The 21,584-nt window shown below is 43.5% G+C and overlaps 1 protein-coding gene across 1 annotated transcript; it reads left to right on the top strand.

The window, feature by feature from the left end:
• Positions 1–11,374: 11,374 nt before the first annotated feature.
• On the top strand, positions 11,375–15,689 carry PRR20G (proline rich 20G). The gene is made up of 3 exons (XM_033200234.1): positions 11,375–11,541; positions 12,052–12,110; positions 14,797–15,689. The coding sequence occupies exons 2-3, from the start codon at positions 12,059–12,061 to the stop codon at positions 15,372–15,374; spliced, it is 630 nt and encodes a 209-aa protein (XP_033056125.1). The 5' UTR covers positions 11,375–11,541; positions 12,052–12,058; the 3' UTR covers positions 15,375–15,689.
• Positions 15,690–21,584: the final 5,895 nt, after the last annotated feature.

A 21,584-nucleotide genomic window follows, 5' to 3' on the forward strand; every position in this document is an offset into this window, starting at 1 on the left:
GCCCAACAATACGCATCTTCAGATGAAGCCATGTTGCTGTATGTGCTCTACTGTAAGGCTTTGGGCTGCTGCACGGTGTCACGTAGAATGCGCCCACCATGTGGATCGCTCCCTTCCTCTAGCAATGGAAGTTGCCTCGCCCTTCCCAGTCCCACATGTGATACTACGATGAAATAACTTTCTGGTTCTCATTTTTTGTGTATGTGTGACTTTCACCAGGATTGACTCAGGAGGGTGGGTGCTGGGTCATAGGGCCACTCATACTTAATTTCGTGAGTGCTACCAGCTTGCTCTTCATAATAAATGCACAGCACACATTACAGCCAGCTGTGCACAGGACTTCCATGACCTACATTCTCCCCAACATGTGTATTACCCAATTTCCTCATTTTGCCCATTGAACAGGAATATGTTGCATCCTGTGGATGCAGTGTTTTTGTTTAATTACTGAAAAGGCTGAGCACTGCTCCCTCTTCTTCTCTAGTCCACCTTCTTCAACGGACAGCCCATTCATATTTTTGCTCATTGTTCTATTGAATTTCCTGCCTTTTTTGGCCATCTTGTTAAGTTATCTTATTTATTTATTATGTTTTATAGATTGAGAGGGCACAGATGTAGTTTTGTTACATAGATATATTGCATAGTGTGCAGGTGGGCTTTGAGTGTAGCCATCACCTGAACAATGACATTGTACCCACTAGACAGTTTCTCACCCCCACCCCCAGTCCACCCTCCCACCTTTCTGAGTCTCCAGGGTGTAGGTGTATTACTTCACTCACTAGGCCCATGTGTACACATTATTTAGCTCCCACTTAAAAATAAGAATAAATGTCCTGACTTTTGCTCATTGATTTGCATGAGTCCCTGGTATATCTCAGATTCACCCCTCTGGCTGATGGCTGTCTTTCTGCCTTACTGTGGAGATCAGCAGGCCATGGCTTACTTGAGACAATGTGGGGAAACTAGAGTTACCCCCAAAGTCCTTCTCCTCCACCTCCGTCTTGTGCTAAGGGCCTTCCTCCTCCACCTCTGTCCTGTGCAAAGGGTCCTGCCCTCTCTTCTACTCAAAAATGCCAGTGCTCCATCTCCCTGCCAGTTCTCCAAGCACCAGTCACAGCCAGTGGCCCCAGGGAGTCTCACTGCTTTTAGTGTTGGTTTGACAAATCCATCGACCTCCCTCTGGCATTGGTGTATCTCTGAGGCTATCTTTGGAAGCAGTGACCCTGTGCTAATTTGACATCTTACCTAGAGACAGAAGACAGTGTGCCACATGCCAGTTTTACAGGGAAAAAGATTCAGGAGAAAAATATTTAAGTACTTTTCACATTGTATATTGAAAGTATATTAAAGTGTTTTTTTTTTTTTTTTTTAAGGGGAAACATATAATTATTGTGTTTGTCACATCTAGTGGTTGAAAGCTGCTCTTCTTGTTTTCTCCAAGTCCTTATCATTTTCTTGGTGGGTAGCAGACCTCACATGAGGCCTGTACCATTAAACAGAACCCAGGGTCATGGCAACAACTCGAGTGCTTCTGCACCATGGGCTGTGGGAGCGAAGGATTGAAATCTGAATGATTCAAGAATAACGCAAACTGTAGTTCCTGTGTACCGAATGGCCTGTGATTCATAATTTTTATGAAGAAATCTATAAAAGGACGTGGAGTTGGTGTTTGGAAGTGGAGCTGGTGTTTTCCTTGTGAGTTTTTTTTCCATGACCGCACTTCATCAGAATCTCTGGGAGTGGGACCCAGGTGTCCTTGTTTTTAAAACTCTTCAGGTGACTTCAAGGACAGTCAAGGTTGAAAGCCACTGCCAACCTAGACAATTGGTTTTTAAACCAGGCTACACATTGTATTGCCCGAGAGGATCCTGCTTCCTGGCTCCCACACCCAGAGGTTCCTATTTAACTGGTATGGAATATAGCCCGGGCACTGGGATTTCTAATGCTGCTCTAGTGATTCTAATGTGCAGCAAGGCTGAAGAGTCTTGGCCTTTGAGTGTGGCAGTTCCTCTCCCCTACACCTCTCACACCACTGTGTTCTTTGGTTTCATTCCATCTGATTTTTGAGCTTCCCTTCCAGTAGTCACTATTTATTTATTTTTGTCCTGAAGGCTCTTTTGGGATGTTGCATATGTTTATCTGTTGTTTATTCACCATTGCTTTTTGTATCTCATGCCTTTCTTTGGCACTCTTTCTTTTCCCTACACAACAGCTTCCTTTAGAAGTTCGTTTAGCAGGAGTCTGGATGGAGCTATACATTTTCTGCACAGGTTTTAAAAAATCTATTTTTTTTTAATCTTCTGTACTGATGGTTTGGCTGGGTATGGAATTCTGCCTTGATGGGCTCTCCCACTCTGAAGGCATTGTTCCACTGCCTTCTTTCCTCCAGGGCTGCCAGCAAGAGGACTCTGCCAGGCTGTTAGGTGTTTTATATAACGTCTCTTTTTTGTCCAGTTGCTTTTATGCTTTCTCTCTTTGCCTTTTGTTTTTGGCAGTTGCACTCATATAATGTTTGGGTGTCAAGTTATTTATTCTTAGCCTGCTTGCAGTTTTTTTATTCTTCCATCTTAGCATTCAAGTCTTAGCTCAACTCCAAAGCATGTTCAGCTATGCCCTCTGTGGATGTGTCTCTTCTCCCTCCTCTTAAGCGTATGTTGGATGCCTTTAGAACCTCCCTCATGTTTGTCTCCTAACCTGTCTTTCATATATTCCACCTCTTTGTCTATTCATTTGCACTATATTTGAATTCTTTACCTTTAAGCTATGTAATATTAATTTAATTTAATTTAAATATTTTTAAGGCAGGGTCTTTTTCTGTTGCCCAGGCTGGAGTGCAATGGTACAAGCATAGCTCACTGCAGCCTTGAACTCCTGGGCTCAAGCCTCCCATGTTGCTGAGACTACAAGCACATGCCACCATGTCCAACTAAGATTTTTTTATTTAAAAAAAATTTTTGAAATAGAAATGGGATCTCACTATGTTTCCCAAGCTGGTCTCAAACTCCTGGACTCAAATGATTCTCCCACCTCAGCCTTCCAAAGTGCTAGGCCACTTAAAATTTAAATTTTGATGTTTATACTTACTTCAAGAAGTTGTATTTGTATTTGCTTCATTTCAAAATCTACATGTTTTATTTGTTTTCATATTTTACTGTTCATGCTTATGCATTTTATTCCTTATTTTATCTTGTTAATAATGTTAAGCATATTGGCTTTATACTTGTTATTTAAATTTCTTGATATGCTAATCCTTCTCTTCCTTTTTTTAGCCGACTTTTCCACTCAGAGACTCACTTCGTTATTGTTCATATGGGAGTCCTTATCTTCTGGAGATGTGTATTGAAATATTTATTATTGAAATGGCACAGTGCCTAAGGTTTGCTTCAAAAGGATCGGGTGTTGAGGGAGTGGGTAGGGTATAGATAAAGCAATATTGGGTTCGGGATTTGTAGTTTTTACTTATGAGCTCATCTTTACTGAAGACTTTTTCCTTTGGGAATTCTCGTGTTCTGTGTTGTGGAAGTATTGCTAGAGAGAAAATTTTTGTTTTCCTTAGCTACTTATCCTCATAAATTTAACAGATGCTGGATAAGATTTTAAAAAATTGATATCTTGTCTTTGAGATTTTGGCAACATATGGTTAGTATAAATTGGGATTCCACACTCTGCTTAGGAACCTAGGATTCTTTTACCCAGAGCTTCAGTAGACCTCAGCCTCTTTGTTGCTTCTCTGGGCTGCTGGGAAGATCCATTTTAGTTCCCTTTTTCACCAACGGCCAGTTTTTCCAGGGTCCCAGTTTGTAACTGAAGTCTCACTTCTGGCTCTCAAATGTGGGGGTACAAGGGCAAGTCTCCATTATGAGCCAATGTTTATAAGGTCACCATTATATCAGTTATTTTTGTCTTTCAAGGTCAGTTCTCTATTTACACATTTTCCAGCATTTCTATGTATGTGTGTGTGTTTGCAGTCTGTGTTCTGCCATGCCGTTGGTTTTTGATTGTATATAGGAAATAACTTAGCTTTTTCCATTTAAATTTGTAATCGAGACTTTTCTTAATTATCTTATTCTTGGATTTCTCAGATAGATAATATTGCTTGAATATGTTTATAAAAATAATAATTAAAATGTATTGTTTTCCTATAAACAATATTATCCATCATTGTTTCATTATTTCACCTATTATTTCAAATTATCCTCAGATAAATCTCTGAGTCACTATGAGTCTCCACTCTGCAGGTGGAGGAATGAAGGCTTGGAGCTGTCAGGTGACTTGCCCAAGGTCATGTACTGTGAGTGGGACACGGGATTTGCAGCCTGGGTATAGCCACTTTGAGTCTGCAGAGTTAATGCCTACTCCATGGTACCTCCCTAAATGATTATGATACATTTGCTTTTTAAAAAAATTCCTTTTTTGGTGTTTTATTAAAGTGGCTAAATGTTCCAGAACAGTCTTCCAGTACAAACCTCCTGTAGGATAGAAAGTTGACCCACACCCAGTGTCCAGGTGCTCCTCCACATTCCCACCCTCACCTGAACTTAGGTTGAGGCCAGGTTCCTGGAGCTGGCCAATGAAACGGGAGTGAGAGTGAAATTTCGTGTTCCAGGTGGCAGAGGCTGCCAAACCCACATCAACCTTACATGAGGAATAAGTAAGCTTGCACTGAGGAAAGCAACTGGGATGGGAGGAGAAGGGTTTTGTTGTGACAGCAAGTGCCAGTTACCCAGCTTTTTCCTGCTACTTTGTAAGAAATAAATCTCTGTTCTTTACACATTGCTCAGTCTCAGATATTCTGTCATAGAGGCACAACATACACACACACACTACATATACCTTTTCCTTCCTCACTGTTACCATAGTGTCCCCTCCTTTTGTCTAAAACCAATTCTTCCAACCCTGTTTCTCTCATTATCTGTGCCTTCTCTTCTCAGAACCTAATCATTTCATCTTTTTCAACCTCATATATTCAATCCCGTTCTCTTAATGGGATCCTCTTCATTTCTTTTATTTTACTTAAACATTCTTATCGTGATTATGATTTTTAAGAAGAGTCCTTACCTTTTAAATATGTACTGAAATATTTATGGTCTCAGTGGCATTGTGCCTGGGATTTGCTTCAAAATAATCCAAAGTTGAGGGAGGGGGTAGAGCACAGATGAAGTAAGATGAACCAAGTTTTGGTACCTGTTGAGGCTGAGTGATGGGTACATGAGGGAGGTGTCACACTCTCCTGTCTACTTTTCTGTAGAAATGTTTGAATTTTTCATAATAGGCAGCTTTTCTTGAAATGGTTCACAAAAAGTAATAGAAGAAAAAATTTTTAAAGAAATTATTTTTCAAAAACAGGAAGAGAAAACAATTTTATTGCAATCCGTGAAACACACCCCCAGTGCCTCTTCATTTCCATCCTCCTTATCTCCCACTTGTCCAGCAATGAGGACCTCAAGGGTATTTTTGTTACATTGGGGCCTTCAAAGAAGGAGGGAGGGGCTGTGAGCCAATAAATGAAGGCAGCTTCTAGTAGCTGGAAAAGGCAAGAAAACAGATTAACCCCTGGATCCTCCAGAGGAAACTCAGCCTCACTGATACCTTGATTTTAGCTTTGTAAGACATATTTTGGACTTCTGACCTCCAGTACTGTAAAATAATAAATTTGTGTTCAGTCACTAAGTTGGTAGCAATTTGTTACAGCAGCAATAGGAAACTAGTACACATGTTTTATCACTGAATCAGAATATGGTCTTGGTCTGATACTGACTTCCCTTGTGGACAGCAGCAATATAACGCATAGGTTAAGACTTGAAACTCTTGAATAAGAGTCAGGTTAAAATCCTGGTTCTGCCCCACAGTAGCTGGGTGACCGTGGATAAGCCACTCAATCACCCAATGCCCCTGTTGCTTCCTTTGTAAATGAGAATAACAGTATTATCTACACACTAAAGTTGTTGGGAGGATTGAATGCATGAATATGTGAAAAGGACTGGGAACAATGCCTGGCACATGGTAGTGTCCAATAGATGTTAGCTATTATTGTTAGCTGTTATATATTTCTGACCTATTCTCATCAACTAATTCACCTGTTCCTTTGCCAATACCATACTATTTTGATAGCTGGGAAAGGCTCAACTTACTATTGTTCCTTTTTACAGCTTTTTTCCTCTGAAGTTTAATTCTCCATATAAACTTTAAAACATTTCATGCAATTCCAAGAAAGAAAAGAAAACAGCATTGATTTTAACAAATGGTGTTGGAACAAAGTGGATGCCCATAATTGAAAATACAAATCTCAACCCTTACTTCACACTCTACACAAAAATTAACAAAAATCATTGTTAACTTAAAGGTGAAAACTAAAACTATAAAACTTCTAGAAGAAAATATAGAAAAACTCTATATGACTTTGCAGTAGGCAAAGATTCTTTAGATGGGATACAAAAATCATGAATTGTACAAGAAAACATTGATGCATTTTTTGCAATGGGCACTGTGATTTGTCACTAGACCCTTCTTCAGAAATTAAGTATTCGTGACCTCAGCTGTGAGAATTGCCACCAGCAGACAGCCCTCAGTCCTTGCAGATGGACCCTAAGGGACTGCCTTGACTGAAGGAACTCCCCTGACCCTTACCCATGGGCACACTCATCCTCCAGGCAGCTTGCATCCAGCGACATTCAATGGGGACATCAAGGCCTGGCCCTATTACCCCAACTCAGAACAGCTTTAGCAGGTCACCTTACCACCAGAATATCCCAGAGGGTCTACTGAAGCACAGTATTGAGGCTGAGTGGTCCTGCCTCTTTCCCTTTAACATCCCTAAAAGGCACACCTCATACACCTTCTGCACTCTAATTTCCATCTCAGAGTTGGCTTCCTGGGAATCCCAACTTGAGACACTGGCCCTGATTAAAATTAAAATCTGTTCTTTCAAGGACACTGTTAAGAAAATGAAAAGGCAAGCCACAGAATGGGAGAATACATTCACACTCAATACATATATTCATCAAAGACCTGTATCCATAACACACAAAGAACTCTTACAACTCAAGAACAGAAAGTCAACCCAATTAAAAGGGTAAAAGTTTTGAACAGAAACTTCACATAAGTATCTATGGCTGTGGTCAGTGAGAACATGAAAGCCCAATAAGGATAAGAATATGCAAATGAGCACAGAACATCCTGTGGTTCCAGGGAGCAAGGAGGTGCTCCAAATCAAACCAAAAGCCACAGTGATGGGGCATGTATTAGTCAGTTCTCACACTGTTGATAAAGACATACCTGAGACTGAATAATTTATAAAGAAAAAGAGGTTTAATGGACTCTTAGTTCCACGTGGCTGGGGAGGCCTCACAATCATGGCAGAAGGCAAAAGGCACGTCTTATATGGAGGCAGACAAGAGAGAATGAAAACCAAGGGAAAGGAGAAACCCCTTATAAAATCATCAGATCTCATAAGACTTATTCACTACCATGAGAACAGTATGGGAGAAACAGCCCCCATGATTCAATTATCTCCTACCAGGTCCCTCCACAACATGTGGGAATTATGGGAGCTACAATTCAAGATGAGATTTAAGTGGGGACATAGCCAAACCATATCAGGGTGTGACAAAAGGACCCAGCAACCAACTGAAGGAGCTCCCAATGGCCAAGGCTGGAAACTTTGAGTGACAAAATAATTAACTAAATAATTAATAATTAAATATGTAATGAAAATATTTAACAAAATAATTAGTTAATTATTAAATAATTAATCCCATGAAGAATTGGATTATAATCCAAAGTATACAACAGATATCCATGAGTCCATACTGATATAAATAAATGATTAGATAAATAAATACACGGGGAAGAGTAGACAAATCCCCCACACAGGAGAACTCCAAATAATTTAGGTAGCCATTCTCCTGGAAGGAGATAAGCATATTTTCCCTTTTTTAAAGTGTAGGCTACAGATAGTGACTTCCACAAAATGCAGCAGAGAAAGAGAGGGGAAAATTACTTTATGGTGGAGAAATCTACCAACACTGCCCCAGCCAGGTGACCAGGACAAATACCATCTGTGATAAGCCGTGTTGATAGTGTGCACTCTAGACAGGATGGGATGGGAATAGCTCTTTCCGTCAGCAATCTTTCTTACAAAAACACACCATTCCAGTAGGATCATGAGGAACACATCAGATGAATTTCAGGAGAGGACATCTTACAGTATACCTGACCAGTAATCAAAGTGTCAAGGTCATCAAAAACAAGGCAAGCCTGAGAAACCCTCGCACCCAAGAGGAGCCATGACTAATTGTAATGTGGTACCCTGGATGGGGTTCTGAGACAGAAAAGGTATGTTAGGTCAAAACCGAGAATAGATCAAACATAGACTTTAGTTAATGATGTATCAGTATTGGTTAATGTATCAATAATTGTTATTTCCATACTAATTAATTATGACAAATATACCATGCTAATGTAAGATGCTAGGAATGGTAAATTTTGTGTGGGTTGTATGAGAACTCTGTGTTTTTTCCAACTTTTCTATGAGTCTAAAAGTATTCTAAAATAAAAACACTTAGTTTTAAGAATCCGTTAACCATATCATTAGTCATCAAGGGAATGCAAGTTGAAACCACTATGAGACACAACTCCACAGACACTAGAGTGGCTTAAAGGAAAAGGATCAGTAACATCAAGTGTTGGCAGGGATGTGGGAGTGCCTAAAACCCTCACACACTTCGGGAAGCAATGTAAAATCCCACAACCAATAGGGAAACAATTTGATAAGTTTTTATAAATCTAAAAAAAACCCCACTTGATTATTTGACCCAGAAATCTCACTTGTAGACATTTACCCAAGTAAAATGAAGGCATATGTCTGTCCAAAGTCTTGTACATGAGTGTTCCTAGCAGTTTTATTCATTACAGTCCCAAACTGGAAACAACCCAATCAACGTCCATCAGCTAGTAGTGACTGGATAAACAAACTGTGGTCTATTCATGCAATGAGACACCACCCAGCGATGAAAAGGAATGAATGACTTATGCATTCTACAACACAGATGGACCTCAACAACATTATGTCAAGCAAGAGAAACCCGGCAGAAAAGGGGGTGTACTGTATGCTTCCACTTATGTGAAATCCTAGAACACACAAAAATAATCTGTAGAGATAAAAAGCAGATCAGTGGTTGCTGGGGCAAGGATGGGGGAAGGGAGCTGACTGCAAAGGGACACAAGGGAGCTGGCCCAGTGATGAAATTATTCCGTATCTTAGTTGTGAAGGTGGTTACCCAAGTCTACAAGTTTATCAAAATCATCAAATTGGGTACTTCAAATGGATGCATTTTACTGTGTGTAAATTGTACCTCAATGAAGTTGATTTTTTTAAAAAACAAAAGCAACAACAACAAAAAAATTGACAGCCTAACTGGAAAGGCATTACTTATACACTATATATATATATATATATATATATGTGTGTATATATGTGTGTGTGTATATATATATATATATATTTTTTTTTTTTTTGAGACAGGGTCTGACTCTGTGTCCCGGGCTGGAATGCAGTTGTGCGATCTTGGCTCACTGCAGCCTTGACCTCCCTGGCTCAAGTAATCCTCCCACCTCAGCTTACATAGTGGATGGACCACAGGCCCCTGCCACCACACACAGGTAATGTGTTTTTTTTGTTTTTTTTTTTTTTTGTTTTGGTAGAGATGGGGCCTTGCTATGTTGCCCAGGCTGGTCTCAAACTCCTGAATTCAAGTAATTCTCTCACCTCCATCTCCCAAAGTTCTGGGATTACAGGCATGAGACACCGTGCTTGGCCAGAATTTTTAAAACAACATTATCGGAGCAGGGTGTGGTGGCTTATGCCTGTAATCCCAGTCACTTAGGAGGCCTAGGCGGAGGATTGCTTCAGGCCAGGAGTTTGAGATTAGCCCAGGCAACACAGCGAAACTCTGTCTGGACGACAACAACACACCCAACTAGCAGGAGTAGTGGCGTCAGCCTGTGGTCCCAGCTACTTGGGAGGCTGAGGTGGAAATATTGCTTGAGCTTAGGAGTTCAAGACCAGCCTGGGCACGTGGCGAACCCCATCTCTACAAAAAGAACAAAAATTAGGCGGGTGCAGTGGTGTGAACTCATGGTCCCAGCTACTCGGGAGGCTGAGACAGGAGAATAGGTTCAACCCGTGAGGCGGAGGTTGCAGTGAGCTGAGATCGCACCACTGCACTCCAGCCTGGGCGACAGAGGGAGACTCTGGCTCTTTAAAAAACCAACAAGCATACCAACCAACCAGCCAAACCACTGCAGGCGCCTTCCTCTCCGCTGGTGTGTTTGCTGCTCTCTTCCTCCTCCCCTGTGTCCGTGTGTGTACCCACAGCGGTAAACGCACGAGGTGTGTCTTAACACGTATCTCCAGCCCCATCGCCATCTCTCTGAGTTCCAGACCCTTTTTACAAAAGGCCACTTGACATCCTCACGTGGTGCCTCAAAAGCTTCTTCAACCCAACCTGCAGAAGCCAACCTCCCCATCTTCCACTCAGCGCAGGTTCCTGGTTCACCTCTGTCTGAAGGAACAGGAGGCCAAGGCTGCAGGCTCCTTCCCTCCAAGGGCTGTCTACACGGCTCACTTTCCCTTGCAGATTTATCTCCCTCCCGGGGAACGTTCTCTGCCTCTGACGCCCACAGTCTTAGCCTAACACGATCCTGCGCCCAGCCCCTAGTGCTGTGTAGCCTCCTTGCCTCTAGGAGTTAACCAGGGCACCCTGAGTTCTCTCCTTCACAGCTAGTCTGACCGTTTTTCAAATGTTCACCCACTCAGGACACTGTTCTGAGGTTTCCCGGAACAAGACCAGCTCCTGCGGCCCCTGCCCCCACCTCGCACACCCGGGACCTGGGCCTGGTCTCCCTCTCCATTCGCGGAATGGGCTGGCCTCCCTTCCAGTCCGGGCTCAGCGCCCGTTCTTCACCCCCCTGCCTCCCTCCCTGCCCTTCCCAGCCCGGTTCACGTCGACTAATTTCAAATTCCAAATTCCAAACTTCAGCACAAATATCCCCCCCACCAATGCTTTCCTTCACCACGCTCAGATCTAATCAAATCAAATCTTCCTATTTGCTACTCTCACGGCACCACACCTCCCTTTTGCTGGCACTTACTTGTAATTATGAATTTTTTTTCTCAACAATTAGATTGACCAATCAACTACTGACATCTGTGAACTGGGGCTTCACGGTGGGCGCCATTTGACAGGCAAAGGACTGGCCCAATGACCTTCCAAGCTCAGTCGGGCCCACCCCAGCTGGCCCCGCCCCTGACCTCTCCCATCACGTGATGGCCTCACCGCCTTTTAAGGGGGAGCGCGCGAGGCTGCTAGCAGTCAGTCAGCTTTCTGCCGGCTCTGAGCTAGGACCGCTGGGTGCTCCCTCCTGCCTGCCTGGTAGGGGGCGCATTTGAGGGCGACGTCGGAGCCATAGCCGTGATCCTGTGGACACCTCCAGCTCCTCGGGCTTCTCCTCATAGAAGAGAGCCAGCTGCAGGGAGATCAGGTGTGTGTCTGGGTGTCCCTGAGGGGTGGGTAGAGTTCGCGTGGGTACAGGTGGGAACAGAATCCTCAGTGCTCTAGAAGGCCGAGGCCACATCCCTTGTCACCACTGCCTTCTTCGCAACTCTGTTCCCCATCCTCCATCTTTTTTCTCTCTTCCGCTACGGAGGGATCATTCCTCCAGGAGGCCTAAGTCTCCCCGGTACTAGCTTTGCCTGAAGAAACTGGGATAAGTTAATCAAGCCGCCTCTAGGCCAATCCCTGCTTGCTACTGGCTCCCCCTTGGAAATCCCTTACAGTGTGGAAGTCTCCCCCCACCCCAACTCCCACCTTCTTCACAGGATCCCCTTGGCTGCGCCCCGCGGGCTCTGTGCAAATGCTCTGCGGCCCGCGAGCGGCGGTGGCCCTGGAGGAGGGGGTGAGGTAGGGTCCGCATCGCTGCGTGACGCTTGAGAAATTAGGCTGCGGTTTAACACCCTGACTGACCCATTTTCCTCCCCATTCCCTCCTGCAGATTCCTCATGGAGGAACCAAGGCGTTCGAAACGACTTCGCTCCATGGCCCCTAATCAAGGTACCGTCAAACATCTACCATTCTCTTTAATTTTTTCCAGATTTTTACTTTACTTTTGGTATTGACTTATAGAACTTAGATATGCAAATGTGACATGTTATGAAAAGTAGCAGCCCCTGCTCCTTCTCAGTCTCTCGCACCTTTGGGACCACCACTTCCATCTGGGTAGCCATTACTTCTAGCATTTCCTCTCATTCTTTAAATAACATGCGTACCCTACTGCTATTTCTTTTTCCGTTTAGACTTTATTTATGGTCTTCCCGCTAGACTAGTGGAATATTTAGCTGTAGTTCATACATTGCCACCACCACCACCACTCACCACCACCACCACTCACCCAGCCATACCCATCCCAGGGCACACACCCTGTGCTCCTCCCCCACTGCCCAGGAGCCAGGAGGACACTAGGATTACTTTGCACCTCTTGCATAACTTGAGTTTTCCAGGACTTAATACTTCTCCTCAGTTATGATGTGTTCACTTATCACGAATCCATTCCCCAATTCTTCCCCAACTGCTTAAATTCAAACCCAATCAAGCATTCTCTCAGTTTCACTTTCTCATAGCCTGCTCCAACTGGGACTGGCTGCTCCTAGTCAGCTCCCAGCTGCCACTCCAGGATCTCCTTTCCACATCATCTGGGAAATTCCTTTTCCTCTTTTGAATTTTATCCCATTTCCTATGTCTGGTGTCTTTTTCTTTCTTATTTTACTTTTTCTCTTTGGAAGAGTGAGTTCTCACACTATGTCTCGATCTGTGTATGATAAACCAGTACTCTCACATTGTTCTTTTCCGGAGGTATTGGAATTTGATGGCCATTGCCAAATTACTCTTGAAAACATTTCCCTTCATACACTGTCCTAAATCTTTTAATCTTGTCTAGTTTGATAGACACATTACAGTAAAGCATGCCTTGAAGGGAAATTATTTAAGATCTTGCTTGTCTGCAAACATCTTTGTTCTAATTCCTAAGGGATACTTTGGTTGGATATCAAATTTTGGGTGGGAAGTCCATTTCACTCAAGAATTTTGAAGACATTTTCTATTATCTTCTAGATTTAATTGCTGCTTTTGAGCTGTCTGATTTTTGAGACATGTTGAATCTTGACCCTTTCCATATTGCCTTTCCTCCCTTTCTCTTTCTCCCTCTCTGAAAGATTTTAGGATCTTTCGTTGTCACCACCACTCTGGAATTTTATGGGGATGTGTCTCAGTAACAATACGCTTCTAATTTTCTTTTATCTTCCTTTCTTTCCATCATTTTGGATTTCAGCTCTCTTTTCTGGGAGTTCTCAATACTATCCTCCAAAATTTCCATGGAGATTTTTATTTCTGCTCTCACAATTTTAATTTCAAAAAGCTGTAGTTTTTCTGAATATTCCTTTTCAAAAGTACCCTATAATTGATTCATGGGCATAATTCCTTCTATCTCTCTGGGGATATTAATTATAGATGTTTTTGGAAAGTCTCATGTGTGGCATAAACTGTTTCCTCCAAGTTGGCTTTTCTTGTATTATTGTTCTATTTCTTGTGTTACAGCCTTTCCTCTGATGTTTGGCGATCTCTGATTGCTGCTTATAGTTTAAAAATGGGACCCGGAAGAAGCTGTTGGGAGCCCCAAGCCTGTGGATGGGGCTTGTTGATTGGGTTCCACAGAATATATATGGTTGGGCTATGTAACTGGGCAACCCTAGATGCCAGTTTCTTGGGATTTTTTCTTAGGCTACACAGGTTTCCCTAGGAAGAATATTCAGATGATCTTCAATGCCTGCTCTGTCATTGATAAAATTCTGTAGACGTTTGTCTAGTTTTGGACTTCCTGTTCTGTTCCATTGCTCAATCATGTATCTGTGTGAACACCTCTCCTCCCTACCAAGCTAGCTTATAGCTACCCTAGGCTTCTTTCCTCCTGGAAGCCATACAACTACCCCCGGCCCCCCTGTCACCTAGAATCCTATCCCTCCCTGTTATCCCTACTAATCCTCTCTCACCTCTGCCTTTCTAAATCCCACCCATCATCCTTGATATCCCCAGCTTATGTTAACTTCTCCAATAAGACTTTCTGATCATCTCCTTCCCAATACATGTTAAGAAGCTTACTTGAACCAGACACTAATCTAAACATTTCTCTTCTAGTAACTCAGTTCTTTTAAGGACCCAGGGGTTGGCATGTTATTATACCAATTTATGAAAAGGGGCACTGATGCCCAGATAAGTGAAGCTGCCTGGGAATACAACCCCAGCATTCTGGATCCGGAGCCACCTCCCTTATGATACCCTTCACCTCCCAGCTGGTCACTCATTAGCATCATTCCATTTTAGGTGTTCTGTTTGTCTCTCCTAGTGAGGTTTAAGCACAGCAAGGGCAGGCAACATGTCATTTTTATTCAAACTCAGCCTCTGCAGGGAATTGTAGACTCATTTACTTATTAGTAAAATGGCGGTCATAATATCTGACTGACAAGGTCATTGCAAGGACTTGAGAGGCTCATGGAAAGTGCTGAGCCCAGGCTAGGCCCTTGGACAGACAGTGCTCCTGAGGGCTCACCCTGCAGGCATCTCCTGACCTTCACACTGTTTGCCTGGGTTCCCCTGGGCCCCGCCTGAACCCCTCTCCTTGTCTCCCTTCCTGAAGGCTTCCTGGGCGGCCCCTACTCCATCTCCTCACACTCTGCTTCTCTTTTAGGTTCAGGTGGGCCTCCTACAGAGCCAGGCTGCTCTGGTGTGCACCATGAAGACCCTATAGAGCCGGTCCAACTCGCAAAACCCACTGCTTATGTGAAACCCATGAGATGGGAGCCCCCAGCTCGTGCAGAGCTGGCTCGTCCTGCAGGAAGAGGCTCGCGCAGGGGAGGAAGCTGGTGGGCAGGTCGAGGCCGTGGCGGTGGGATCGTGCTCCGCAGGGTCCCCGGCCAGAGAGAGGGGCCAGACGTGTACCTCCATCTGAACTACCGTGGAGAGCCAGGCCACCAGGGGGAACCGGAAGCTGGGCAGAACCCAGCCTTCTCTTTTACTGAAGCAGCTCCTATGCCCGGAATTGTGCAGGAAGGCCCCGGTCCCCATGAAGCCCAGCCTGAGGTGGGGTTTCAGGAGCCACCTCCTGCTCCTGGGCCTGCGGCTGTGGCCAGGCAGCCCATATTGGCCCTCTATCCCTGTATCGGGTTCAGGCCTCTGGGTGGCTCAGCTTTTTTGCGCATCATGCAGACCTCCGGTGGCACCTACGTGCACGAGGTCCCAGTGTACCTTGCCCACACTGCACACTAACCTCTGTCACCCATATTGCTGCCAGCCTCCCTTTCTTCCACCTGAACTTTCCCCCATCCCCAAACTCTAGCCCCATTTCTGCTCCACTCCTCCCTGCCCATCCCAGCCAGGGCCCTTACTTTGTGTTGTCATGCGCCTCCAAGTCCTCCTCCCAGGATCCTGACAGTAGTCCATCTCCTTCCAATGTCCCTCTTGCCTCTGCTTTATATGTTCTGTAAAAGATACAGATGCATGGAATTCCTCAATGCTTATTCAAATAAACCAGCAGCTCCCTGAGTCCTTTTAGTGTGCTTATTATATTAAAAGCCAATTAAAGATACTTGGGATGAAAAACAAGGTTGTTGGAATCCAAAGTTATGTTGATGATTTGAATCACAGAATAGATGGGACTGAGAAATAAAAAACTAGATATTTGGGCAAGAGAGAGATGGAGAGTGTGACAGAGCAGTCACCCAGGGAGCTCTCCTGTGGATCCACAGGTCATCTAACGTGGAGCTCCCCAGGGATCCATCATCCTGGGGATCAGAGGTCATATAACATGGAGTTCTCCTGGGATCCATTGTCCTGAGGATCCACAGGTCATGTAAGGTGGAGTTCTTCTGGGATCCATTGCCCTGAGGATCCACAGGTCATGTAATGTGAATCTCTTACGGGATCCATTGTCCTGAGGATCCACAGGTCATCTAACATGGAGCTCTCCCAGGATCCATCATCCTGAGGATTTGCAGGCCATCTAACATAGAGCTCTCCCAGGATCCATCGTCCTGAGGATCCACAGGTCATCAAAAATGGAGCTCTCCTGCAATCCATTGTCCTGAGGATCCACAGGTCATCTAACGTGAAGCTCCCCTGGGATCCATTGTCCAGAGGATACTCAGGTCATTTAGCATGGAGCTCCCCTGGGATCCATTGTCCTGAGGATCCACAGGTCACCTAACATGGAGCTCCCCCAGGATCCATCATCCTGAGGATGAGAGGTCATCAAATATGGAGCTCCCCTGGGAACTGTCATCCTAGGTATCCAGAGGTCATCTATCCTGGAACTCCCCTGAGATCCGTCATCCTGCAGATCCACACGTCATGGGATGTGGAGTTCCCTCACAATCTGTCCTGAGGATCAGAGGTCACCTAACATGGATCTCCCTCGGGATCCAACGTCCTGAGTATTCACAGGTCATCTAATGTGGAACTCTGCTGGGATTTGTTATCCTGAGGATCCACATGGCATGTGATGTGGAGCTCCCTCATGATCCATTGTCCTGAGGATCAGAGGTCATCTAACTTGGAGCTCTTCCGTGATCCGTCATCCTGAGGATCCAGAAGTCATCTAACATGGAGCTCTCCCAGGATCCATCATCCTGGGGATCCACAGGATGCATCGTCCACAGGATCCAGAAGTCATCTAACATGGAGAGCCTGAACATTTGGATGACAGCAAAATACGAGGAAATTATGGCTATATGAATTCTCCTAATGAAGGAAAGATGTGAATCCTTAGCAGGCTACAAGAATAACACCCTTTGGGAGTATGAAGTATGGTAGAGAGAACATTCCAAAAGCTGCCTGAAAGCTGAGACCTGCATGGAAAGCAGAATTAGGCTCACAGTAGACTTTGTGTGACAGCATCAATGACTGTGGAAAGCAATGGTGCAACATCCTTAGAGCTTCGAGAGGGAAGTAACTCCGAATCTAGAATTCTATGATCAATCAAATGTTTTGGAGGAGGAGTGGAGGAGGCAAGAAGTGTCAGCTCAAGGGCAAGGCCACATGAAGAGAGAAAGAGCCTACAGAAAAGGGACAAAAATCCAGACTCCTACTCAGACTGGACCTGAAGCCTGAGCTTCCCCCTGAACTTATAATACACAACTTATAATGTGCAAGCTACTAAACTGCTTTTCTGTTCAGGGAGGTTTGAATTCAGCTGTTATGTACAGCAAAAGTATGAATAATGTTTTTCAGCCAGGGGAAAAAAAACCAAAAATCCTAGAAAAAGTGGGATGCAAGAAGAATCAGAAAGCAAGGAAATTCGTTAGCTATATTATTAAGTCTAGATAAGTATGATTCTGGAAGAAAGATCTGGAAAGGCGATCTAGAATTAAAATTCCAGAAGACTTTGACATAGACATTTGGGGCATGGGGGATTTCAGAAGGAGCTAGACATTATATTAAAGTTCTTGTCTAGCTCCTGGAGATGACCTAGAGGCTGAATATAAGAGAACTCTGACACATTCATAAGTCGAAGTGTATGTTTCCATTGGGAATCATGACATGAATTAGAATAGAATGTAAAATTTCAAACAGATTAAGGAAAAGGGGGATCAAAGAAAATTTGCTAATTCAAACAAAAGGCATGGGGGGTTAATAGAAACAAGGAGAGAGTGTGACATACTTATGGTGCTAAATAAGGAATCAGTAATTTGATGGCTTCATCCTTAGCTTCCTCCTGGCTTTAAGGGGAATATTTTAAATGTTTCACCATTAAGCAAGATATTTGCTGTAAGTTTCTCATAGATGTTTGATCAAATTGAGGTAGTTCTAATTTTTTTAGAATTTGATAAAAGGTGTATTATGAATTGGATTTCGTATTTTATTAAGTAGGCTTTTATTAGCTGATTTTGAGTCACTTGTAAGAGAAAATGTCCAAGTAACATGAAGAGAATTTTTCCCATCAAAAATTTTTGTCTTGTGTATTCAATCCTCTTAAACCCTTCTCTTTGACTTTTTTTTTACTATAGCTCTTTTACTAAAATTTCACAAATTATGAATATAGAATGTCTTTACCAAAACCAGAAAAAAAGAGACAAAAGGTAGAAAAACAATGTCTGCTTCCTCTATTCTTCATTCCTATTGTATCTTTCCCCATAATCACATGAGTCTATACAAGCAAATGTGTACATTAAAAGCATCATTTGTGGTTTGATTTTACAAACACCTGGCATGCCATCCACCAGGGGTCATGCTGAAGTGACTACAGGGTCCAGGCAGGCAACCCGGGTGTGGCAGATGTGGTGGGGGGACCAGTGCCTCTCTTGAGCCCATGCCCCCTCCAAAGTGGGCAGAGGCAACTTAGTATTGAAGCATAGCATGAACCCCAATGAGCACACTGCAGTGGGAGCTGCTTCTTAGGTTGCCATAAGCCTACAAGCACCCTCTCAGACATCCTCTGCTCATGTGCCACTATCTCCTTGCTGGATATCTGTCTGCAAGATGAACAGGCTTTATGTTGTACAGGCAATGGTCTGCCAATAGATTGCTTCCAGGGTGTTTCTACTACCAAAATGCTTCACTGAATATTTGTACATGGTATAAGACAGGGTCTCATTCTGTTGCCCAGGCTGAAATGTGTTGCAATCAAGGCTCACCACAGCCTCCACCTCTCGAGCTCAGGTGATCCTTCCACTTCAGCTTCCTCAGTAGCTGGGACCACAGGTATGCACCACTATGCCTGGGTAATTTCTGCATTCTTTTTGTAGAGACAGGGTTTTGTCATGTTGTGCAGGCTGGTCTTGGACTCTTGAGCTCAAGCAATCCACCCACTTTGGCCTCCCGAAATGCTGGGATTACAGGTGTGAGCCACTGCACCTGGTCTTTTTTTTTTTTTTAACTTGGTAAAATAAATTCTCTAAGTGAGATTCCTATGCCAACCAGTACGGCCATATTTTATTTTATTTATTTATTTTTAAATTTAACGTTTAAGTTAAATTAGACCCCAGTGTATGTTGTTCCTCTGTATGTGTCCATGTGTTCTCATCATTTAGCTCCCACTGATAAGCGAGAACATATGGTATTTGGTTTTCTGTTCCTGTGTTAGTTTGCCAAGGATAATGGCCTCCAGCTTTATCTGTGTCCCTCCAAAGGACATGATCTCATTCTTTTTTGTCACGGCTTCATAGTATTCCATGGTGTCTACCACATTTCCTTCATCTAGTCTATCATTTACGGGGACTTAAGTTGATTCCATGTCTTTGCTATTATGAATAGTGCTGCAATGAACATATACATACATGTGTCTTTATAATAGAATGATTTATATCCCTTTGGGTATGTGCCAGTAATGGGACTGCTGGGTTGAGCCATGTTTTATTTTAATAAATACTAAGAAATTGTATTCAAATTAGGTGGCATCAATGCCAATTCCAACCTGCAGTGATAAGGGCACCTCTTCCCCCCACTATCTCCCCAGCAATAAATGTTGGGACTCTATAATTTTTGCCAATCTCTTGGATAAAGGTATGCTATCTTGTTATCATTCTAATTTGAATTTTCTTGGCTACTAATAAGGTTTAGTATCTTTGTATGCATTTATTGGCCACTTTTGTATCTTTCTCCGTTAGTTGCTAATATATCTTTTTTACACAATTTTTTGTTGGATTTTATATCTTTTGTGTATCAATTAGTAGAAACTCATGTTAGAAATGCATAAGTGCTACAGGTGATTTTCCCATTCCAACCTTCCTCTTTAGGCATGGGTTGGGCCATCTTTGACCTGCCTGTGTGCCCAGCCTCAGCTCGTAGTAGACCTCTTCCTTTGGCCCCGTCCCCTAGGTTGGTTTTCTGGCTCCTGGCCTGGGCTCTGCTCCTGCCACCTGAGGGCCAGAGGGCCACATCTGCCACACAGGTGAACACCTTGCAGTGACAGCAGTGTGGAAAATGATTTTCTAATCATTTCAAGATCACTCTCAGTTGTTTCAAGATTTGATCATAGTTCATGAAAAACTTGGCCAATTCACGAGTTCACTGCTAGCTCAGTGCCCCCCTACTTCTCTTTCTTGGAGGGACTTGCCAAGATGCAGGCATCAGGAGGCTCTTCCAGTCCTAGGGAGACATCAGCATTCTAGATCCACTGCTGAGAGGTCTTTCTGCTTCTATTCATGGCACTCTGGGTCCTCTGATCTTCCAGATGACTCAAGTCTTCCAAGGAGAACTTGGATGACCCCCTGCCCTCAGGTAGGTAGAGACCCCACTGCCTGCCTCAGGGCCCTTTGCCAAGATGCCCCCCAAAACCCATGTACCTCCACTCTTTACTCAAAGATGGCAGGATTCTAGCTCATGACCCATTGTCCTGCTTTTCTTTGCTCTGTCATTTCCCTCCCACTTCTATCAACTTCTGGTCAAATGGGCAAGTCCCAGGCCTCCTTTCTGCACCGAACACTCCCATTTTCTCCCCAACTGTCTTCCTCCCTCCAGCTCACAGGAGCTCATCTTGTCCTGCAGAGTGGGTACAATGTGGCCCAGATAGTCAAAGATCCTTTAATGCCTCTTCTCTGTAGCAAAACCTTCTCCCCAGAATGTGCTTTGAGGCTTTGGATTTTGGTAAGCAAAAACTAGGATTTCAAGACTCATTTTTTTAAACTATAGATTTCAATAGTATATTTTGCAAGTTAAAAAAAGCACATATCTCAGCAGCACAGAATTGCAAAATCATTTAAATCACTTTTGAATTTAAAATTGTGTCATAATCTTGCACCACTGATGGACTGTGAGTGTAGAATGCTATTAATGGGTCTAGGATGTTGGGAGAATGACTGGGGTAACAAGTGGGATCACATTTAGTGGCTCATAACAGAAAACAAAGATAACATTGGCTGAAACAAAACCTAAACTTATTTCTCTCACAAATGGACGAAGCTTGCTGGTTTGAAGTCCAGGTCTTATATGGCAGCTTTAGGGGCTTTCGTCTTGGTGCTCCATTCTAGGGTGTGACTTCTAGTCTCACAGTCACCTCATGATCCAAAATGGCTGCTGGAGTTCCAGACATCATATCTTAGTTCCAAGAAGCAGGAAATAGAGGGGAAAAAAACCCCAAAACTAAAAAAAGCAACCTCTGAGTCATCTTTCTTAGAGCAGCCTTCCTGGAAGTCTAGTTCTAGTACTCTTTCTCTTCTGGCTCAGCAGCCCAAACTGTTACATGGTCATGCCTGGCTGCAAGGGAGGAAGGGAAACAAAATTTTCGAACTCATTGCTGTTCCAAGTAATATCTGGGTCTGTCTTAAGGAAGAAGTGGAGAATGGATACAATGTAGCAAATAGCAGTCCCCAACATAACAGAGTAAAATAAATTGCAAAGAAAATAAACATCTGTCAATGCTTTAAAAATATTCCACCACAAGCCATTTTTGTCAGGCATCCAAAACTGTTAGTAATATTTTGAATAGAAGTGGGTTTGTTGAACATTTAATTTAAGTAAAAAAATATTTTTACAATGTTGAGT

The sequence above is a fragment of the Trachypithecus francoisi genome, unplaced genomic scaffold (assembly GCF_009764315.1).
Source record: "Trachypithecus francoisi isolate TF-2019V2 unplaced genomic scaffold, Tfra_2.0 Lachesis_group0, whole genome shotgun sequence".
NCBI classification, from domain to species: domain Eukaryota; kingdom Metazoa; phylum Chordata; class Mammalia; order Primates; family Cercopithecidae; genus Trachypithecus; species Trachypithecus francoisi.